The sequence below is a fragment of the Eubalaena glacialis genome, chromosome 20 (assembly GCF_028564815.1).
Source record: "Eubalaena glacialis isolate mEubGla1 chromosome 20, mEubGla1.1.hap2.+ XY, whole genome shotgun sequence".
Lineage (NCBI taxonomy): Eukaryota > Metazoa > Chordata > Mammalia > Artiodactyla > Balaenidae > Eubalaena > Eubalaena glacialis.
This window is the reverse complement of record NC_083735.1, coordinates 24,706,011-24,714,389: the sequence shown is the minus strand read 5'-3', so window position 1 is coordinate 24,714,389 and position 8,379 is coordinate 24,706,011. Positions and strand designations below refer to the sequence as shown.

The 8,379-nt window shown below is 44.4% G+C and overlaps 1 protein-coding gene across 1 annotated transcript in view; it reads left to right on the top strand.

Annotated features, from left to right (window-relative positions):
- Window positions 1-648: 648 nt before the first annotated feature.
- Window positions 649-8,379, top strand: part of GSR (glutathione-disulfide reductase) — a 48,026-nt gene continuing 40,295 nt past the window's right edge. Inside the window, exon 1 of the mRNA XM_061177208.1 lies at window positions 649-955. Coding sequence (XP_061033191.1) covers window positions 659-955 — 297 coding nt within the window. The 5' untranslated portion in view covers window positions 649-658. The remainder of the gene's footprint in view (window positions 956-8,379) is intronic.

Sequence of the window (8,379 nt, the reverse complement as noted above, 5' to 3'; positions counted from 1 at the left end):
CTATGCTATCTTTATGCTTCATCTGTGGAACACAAAAACATTTGTTCCAAAGACTCCCAAATTAAATGTGCTGAAAGCCGGCGGCGGGGGTGGGGGGGTGTGTTTAAACTGTAGATTGCTGGGGTCCTGCTCCCGAGGGTCCGATTTAGTAGATCTGGGTTAGGGCCCAGGGATCAGGTGGCCTGCGGATCAAACCTTGAGAAACATCACCCTCAAAATGACGGTGGGCAAGTCTCCCTTCCTGGAGAAGTCGGCGCCACTGGCAACTCCGAAAGGGCCCGCTCAGGAAAGGCTGGGGGAACAAAAGAGGGCGTTCATCCTTCCTCGCCCCATCAGCCTTCAGAAACCTACATTCGGCTGATGCCACTCGGGCGCCGGGACCCAGGTGCTGGGGTGAAGACGGAAGCGGAGAGTTCCCAGAAAAGAGACCCTCCCTTGGAGCAGGGCGGGCTGGCTCGCGCACTGAGGGACGGAGTGGGGCGGCTCCCCCCTGCCCCGGTCCGGCCGAGCCGGGGAGCCCCATCGCCAGCCCGCCCCGCACCCCGCCGCTCGCCGGCTGAGTGCTTAGTCACCGTGAGGCTGCGCGGGCCCCGCGTGCCCGCCTCCTTCCCCGGGCCCGCCCACGGGCCGCACCCCCGCGGCGCGCACTTCCGCGTGCATGGCCCTGCGGGCCCGGACTCTGAGCGCGAGCGCGGGGCTCGGCTGGCGGCAGGCGGCGCGCACCTTCCCCAGCTACGCGCCACCTCGGGCCCGGGCCGCCCGCGCCCCCTCCTGTGCCATGGCGTGCAGGCAGGAGCCGCAACCTTCGTGCCCGCCGCCCGCCGCCGGCGTCGCGGCCTGCTACGACTACCTGGTGATCGGGGGCGGCTCGGGCGGGTTGGCCAGCGCGCGCCGGGCGGCCGAGCTGGGCGCCCGGGCCGCCGTGGTGGAGAGCCACAAGCTGGGCGGCACTTGCGTGAGTACCCGCTCGCTCCTGGCGCCTCTCTTCACGCCTGGGTTCCTGCAGCGCCGCGTCCCGCCGCCCCGCTTTGTCTCAGCCTCTCTGCAGGAACAGCCTGTGCTCTTGCCTAGTGCGACCTCCCCCCGCCTCCCCGAGGATGGGCCCCCAGCGCTGCGCTGTCCGCTTTCCCACGCGGGTCGGAGTCAGGATCCCAGCGGGGTTTGATGAGAGAAGTGTAAAGGGGCTTTTCCGCGGCCCCCGAAGCTGTGCCTGCGTCTGTTCCAGCGCAAGTATCATAATAACGCTGGCCGGAGTTGGTGAAATCTAACATAACTTTCCTGCATCCTCACTCCTCAAGGTGGAAGGGTATCGTATTTCCTGCTCGATCTCATCACCAGATCCATGAAACATAAAACTGCATCTAGAATAGTTGAAGCTGGTCTGAGTCTCTGTGGGGAGAGGGGAAGGGAGGATGAAGCCCGTGTCACTGAATGAGGATCCCGGTCCTCTCCCTTCAGTTTCAAGGGCAGAATGATTTACAGCAGCGGTTCTCACTTTTGGCTGCACATTTGAATCACCTGAGGCGTTGAAAAAATTCTGCTGCCTGGGTGCAGCCTCGGCTTCGGGTGATTCTTAGTTGCAGCCAAGGTTGAGAATCACCAACTACAGTTGACATTGACGTAGGATTTATTGTTAAATGACTTTACAGACCTTCTGTTTTGTTTTGGAGGGATTTTAAAACTATCTCCCCCCAAAAGAGGGTTGTAAATCCTGCGATTGAGAAACTATTACTTTAAAAAATAAGTTTAGTTCCCAAGTTATTGGTGTGGGCTCTTCTGTCACAAGACTTGGGCGAGGTACTTGCTGTTAGTATTAAAATGTTGTATCCGAGTGTAACCTGGGCTTGGGCATGGAGTTCTCGAAGTTCCTTTGGAGAGGGATGCTTAAATTACACTACACTGGGAACTCCTTAAGGGCAGAAGTGGGTTCATATGTTTGCAAGCTTTTATCACCTTAACAAAGAGCTTGCTCAATAACCGTATGTGAATGAAACTCAAAATTAACAGCTGTGAAAGGGCTGTCTCCAGTGTCCCGTGCTCACTTTTTAAGGTCAGAACGGAAAGAGGAAAGGAAAAATCCCTGTTAATTATCAACTTGCACCTTGACACCTTAGTCTAGACAGACTGTTAGGAGAAGTCTGGCTCTGCAGAAAGCAGATGGAGGGGTGTCACTAAGAGGCCCCCCGGACAACTGGTGACATCACTTGATAACTGCTCATCTTTGTCCCTCTCTACTTTTCTGTTTTCCTCCTTCGCCATGTGTGTCATAATCAGCTTGTGGCATCCTTCATCGTTGCCTGGTTCCACTGGTATTAATCAAGAAGGGGCTGACCCCATTTTTAGGTTCCTGTTAGAAACATGAATGCTTTAAGAGATCAACTACTTCCGAGAACAAGTAAAGGACAGCTTAGGACTCAACCATTTCCTGCTTCCTTATAGAGTGCCTGGCCTTGCTTATCTCATTATGCTGCAGCAACTTTTATTTTTTAGTAAGCATTGATCTCTTGGGGTAAATCCCCTATTTAATATTTTATTACATTCCATTTGGGCTCTTCTCAAACTGCCTTTTGGTTTTGAAATTCAAGGAAGGATGTAGTATGCCTTAGAATATCAGAGAAGATAAAACCAACTGATAAGACCTGTTTAGATTTGTCTCAGGATTCTAGTTGTCTGGGTTATCCACAGGTGCATTAGTAAACCTCTTAGTGCAGTGATTTCCAAACAGGTGTTAGGGAAAATTGAGGCGTTCTGAAGCACATTTCATTTGTTCCTGTCTTCACTTCTCCTCGTAATCTAAGTGCTAAGTATTTGGATTGGGGCTGGTTGAGATAAAAGGGTAGATACCAATATTTGTAAGACAAAGGTCCCTTCCCTCAAGGAATTTGCGATAAGGTGGGGAAGCAAAATGTAGACTGTCAACCCCAAAGTGAGGGGGTCTATGTTAATTGCTGTTACGGTAGTTGCGAGAAGAGTGTAATTATCACTTCTGCTTGGGCACTTTGGATAGTTTTGGGATGGAGATAGTATCTTTGTGAACTTGAACTGGATGAATATCATTTTTTGACAGGGTAGGTCAGGGGCAGAGGCACAGAAGCAAGGTATGTTGTGTAATCAAATTTGACTGGAGCAGAGGGCGTCTCCTATAAAGCTGATGGGCAGGTGGTAGTTAAAAGGTAGAGTTTCTGGAAGCACAGTGAACTGGAAGGGTTCTGAGCAGGAGAGTGACACGATAAAAGTGGCTTTGTACTCGAGATACTATTGAGAGATGTCCCTTGGGAAAGTCAGATAGGCGTTTCTTTACTATTGACTCTCCAACCAGGTTTTTTCTTTTTTTCCCTAAATGTTAATTAATGTATGTTAATTCTAAAGCTTGGTAAAATTTTTAAGTTGCTGTGGATAAATTCCCACAGGAGTTTCAGATTAAAGCCTCACTGTGGCGGTTATTTCCAGGGAGTGGGATTATGTTTTGTTTTTAACTGTTTCATTATTTGCTCATTGATTAATACGCCAGGTATATAGGTACTTTTTTAGATGCTGGGGTCACAGCAATGAAGCTAAAAGATAAAAATCCCCATCCTCATGGAGCTCACATTGTAGTTGTTATCTGTAGTTTCTAAATTTTCCATGCAGTTTTTTTAACAAATAAAAAAAAATACAAGTTTTTGTTTTTAGCCTTCCTCCATGAAAACTTAGACTCATGGACTGATGGAGCTGGAAGTGATTTTGGAGATCTACTAATCCAGTCTGACTATAGTTGTTTTTTGTTTGTTTGTTTTTTTAATAGGAAGCACTTACATAAGCTTGCTGACTTAATTCTTTTTAGAAAAATTCTTCTATCACTATCATTTTTATCAAGAACGACTTTTTGATTAAAAGTAGGAAGCTTATAATTTCAAGTAAGGGACAGCCCTTTATTTATTTATTTAACTCTTTTTTGCGGGGGTGGGCTGCCACGCGGCTTGCAGGATCTTAGTTCCTCCACCAGGATCAAACCCGTGTCCCCTGCAGTGGAAGCAGAGAGTCCTAACCACTGGACTTCCAGGGAAGTCCCGACTGTCCTTTAAATTGAATACTTTTAGCTTTATAAAAACGGAGCATGGGCCCCATAGCTTTCATTTCATTAAGGATCCAACTTACACAAATCCTTATAGGAATTTAGAAGCATTGTTCCAGCCCAGGACCCTCATTTTTACCAAGGAGCAAATTGAATGTCAATTAAAATGTGGTTGAAAACAAACCAAGTGTAGAATAACCTATGGAATTAGCATAGGTTATTAGCTATGCTAATTAGCAGCCAAACCATGGCTTCTGTGTAATTGTGTGGAGTAATTTATGATTTGATGAACATTTTTAAGTGTTCTTCTCAGCTACAGGGGAGGAACCTTCTTACTTCTGCCTCTTAGGAAACAGTCATTATTTACTTTAAAAGCACTTATCTACTAGGTGGGTCTCCACGTCAGAGTCCTGATCTAGTAGGTCTGGAGTGAAGCCCCAGCAGGTGTATTTTTAAAGAGCCCCATTCTGATTCTGGTGTACCTGAGCCCGACTCAGCGCTGGGGGTTTCATGGGGAGCAGGAACTGTGCGAAGACTTTAACCCTGTGGAAGCATTAGAATGAATCTGGAGAACCCTGCATAGTTGTGGGGATCAGATGATAATGAGTTTGGTCCTAGAGTCATTCATTTCCTGGTTTCATAATTTCACGCTTCTGGAGTAAGAGCCTTCCATGGGTGTCTATATGGTGTGACTGTTTGCCTTGATCTCCTGATTCCTCCTCAGTTGTCCTTTTCCTGGATGCTTTTTTTTTTTCTCTTCTGTGATGCAATGGAGTAGGCCCCTTCCGAGGAAACGGGTATTTTCAAGATGAGTGACCTGTGTTGGTGTACCTGAGAGTTCACTTTTCTTTGATGGAATTTATCACTTTAAACTGTCAAGAAACTCAGGTGTGAAATGACTTTGCTCTGTATTGTGGTAGGGGAGGAAAAACTTTCTCTCTTCCCATTTATGTTCAGTAGCTGGGGCCTGCAAATTAAACAGAAAATGGACAGATTATGGGAGAAAAGGTTTATTTCATATGCACACATGAGTGTCACAGAAAAGAAGTGGGGGAAAAAAGGAACTCTTAGGCCTGGGAGCTTAATGCCAACTTAACAAAGGGTGACAAATTGTGGAAAAGTGACTAGACAAAGGAAAGGGGGTTTGGGCTTCTAGAGGCGGTAAATTGTGGGAAGGTAAATATATGGGGGGAAACTAATGTAAGATAAGTGTTACTTTAATAAGGTATTTTTGTGCAGATTCATCTCAGTGCTACCTTTCCATCTCCAGTGATAAGGGTTTTTCTGCTGCTGGTACAGGATAAGGGTGGGTAACACCTTCATAAAGGGAAGTTTAAGCTTTGCTTTTAGGTAGAAAGGGGGAGAGCAGAGTTCCTCCTGTGTCTGCTGTTTCTTAATTGTCTTCACCTCAGAATAATTTTTATGTCAAAGGAGCATGTTTTGGGGTGGCATATTCTGATCCCCTCAAGTTCAGAGTGAAATAAGCAATGAGAGCCAGTACTGCTACTAAACTTCTGATGGGTAAACTAGGTCAAGAGGCAGGTGTAGCTCTAATAACATTCCACTCTTTTTTTTTTTTTTTGGCCACACCGCGTGCAGCATGTGGGATCTTAGTTCCCCGACCAGGGATCAAACCTGCGCTCCATGCAGTGGAAGCATGGAGTCTTAACCACTGGACTGCCAGGGAAGTCCCTGACATGATTCCACTCTTAAATTACTCTTTATTTTTCTGGATCAGGCAAAAAATTATAATAGTATTAGGTTAGGCATTAAAAAAGGGAAACTGAAAGAAATCACCTGTTTTTCTAGGATTCAATTAAAAATAATCTTTATTGCCTACTGCGATTAAGTAATTTCTGAGAGCAGAAAAATACATGAGTTAATTTTCGAGTTCAGTTTTTGGGTGTCTCCAAAAAGGTAAATATAGGCATAACTCATAGCACTTTGCAGATTCTGCTTTTTTTTTTTTTTTTTTTTTTTACAGACTGCAGGTTTGCGGCAACCCTGCGGTGAGCACATCTGTTGGCACCATTTTTGTAACAGTATTTGCTCATTCGTGTCTCCTTGTCACATTTTTGTAATTCTCGCAGTATTTCAAACTTTTTCTTCATCATTATATCTGTTATGGTGATCTGTGATCAGCGATCTTTCATGTTACTACTACGACTTGCTGAAGATTCAGATGATGGTTAGCATTTTTTAGCAATAAAGTGTTTTCTTAATTAAGTTACATGCATTTTTTTTTTTTTAGACAATGCTATTACATACTTAACGGACTACGGTGTAGTGTAAACATAACTTTTTTTTTTTAGAACACAATATTATTATTTTTAATGAGTTTTTTTCCATTTGTTTATTTGTTTATTTATTCTTGGCTGCGTTGGGTCTTCGTTGCTGCATGCGGGCTTTCTGTAGTTGCGGCGAGCGGGGGCTACTCTTCGTTGCGGTGCGCGAGCTTCTCATTGCGGTGGCTTCTCTTGTTGCAGAGCACGGGCTCTAGGCGCGCGGGCTTCAGTAGTTGTGGTGCATGGGCTCAGTAGTTGTGGCTCGCAGGCTCTAGAGCACAGGCTCAGTAGTTGTGGCGCACGGGCTTAGTTGCTCCGTGGCATGTGGGATCTTCCCGGACAAGGGCTCGAACCCATGTCCCCTCCATTGGCAGGCGGATTCTTAACCGCTGCACCACCAGGGAAGTCCCTAAACATAACTTTTATATGCACTGGTAAACCAAAAAAATTGTGTGACTCCTACAATATTCACTTTATTTCGGTGGTCTGGAACTGAATCTGCAATATCTCCAAGGTCTGCCGGTATAATGCTTCTCATGATCGAGTGCAAACCAAGAAGAAATGCACAGATGGCCCAAAGCCAAGGTGAATTAGAGCCTTCTGGGAGCTTTGTCTCTGCTATTCAGGGCAGTTCAGTTCTCTGCTCATGCAGATATGGGAAGAGTCAGCTTGAGGAAAAAGTTCTTTCTGACTTACTATTCCCTTTGCCCCAGGCCTGTAGGAGCATGTGTTCCAGTGTTCTTTCTGACTGTACTGATTCTGTGGTAAAGACTGACCCACTTCTTGTGGTATAGGCATACAGTTCTTACTAATAAGGACTGATCACCAGACAAAACCTTTTTTTTTTTTAATTGCAGTATAATCGACATATAACATTGTATTACTTTGAGGTGTACAACATAATAATTCGATATTTATATATATTGGGAAATGATCACCACCTTAAATGTAGTTAACATCTGCCACCATACATAGTTACGAGTTTTTCTTGTGATGAGAACTTTTAAGATCTACCCTCTTAGCAGCTTTTATGGACAGCTACATGTAAAAGAATGAAATTAGAACACTCCCTAACACCATACACAAAAATAAACTCCAAATGGATTAAAGACCTAAATGTAAGACCAGACACTATAAAACTCTTAGAGGAAAACATAGGAAAAACACTCTTTGACATAAACCACAGCAAAATCTTTTTTGACCCACCTCCTAGAGTAATGGAAATGAAAAGAAAAATAAACAAATGGGACTTAATTAAACTTAAAAGCTTTTGCACAGCAAAGGAAACCATAAACAAGACAAAAAGACAACCCTCAGAATGGGAGAAAATATTTGCAAATGAAACAACAGACAAAGGATTAATCTCCAAAATATACAAACAGCTCATAGAGCTCAATATCAAAAAAACAAACAATCCAATGAAAAAATGGGCAGAAGACCTAAACAGACATTTCACCAAGGAAGACATACAGATGGCCAAGAGGCGCATGAAAAGATGCTCAACATTACTAATTATTAGAGAAATGCAAATCAGAACTACAATGAGGTATCACCTCACACCATCAGAATGGCTATTACCAAAAAATCTAGAAACAATAAATGCTGGAAGGGGTGTGGTGAAAAGGGAACCTTCCTGCACTATTGGTGGGAATGTAAATTGATACAGCCACTATGGAAAACAGTATGGAGGTTCCTTAAAAAGCTAAAAATAGAACTACCATATGACCCAGCAATCCCACTACTGGGCATATACCCTGAGAAAACAATCATTCAAAAAGAGTCATGTACCACAATGTTCATTGCAGCTCTATTTACAATAGCCAGGACATGGAACTAACCTAAATGTCCATCAACAGATGAATGGATAAAGCAGATGTGGTACATATATACAATGGAATATTACTCAGCTGTAAAAAGAAACGAAATTGAGTTATTTGTAGTGAGGTGGATGGACCTAGAGTCTGTCATACAGAGTGAATTAAGTCAGAAAGAGGAAAACAAATACCATATTCTAACGCATATATATGGAATCTAAAAAAA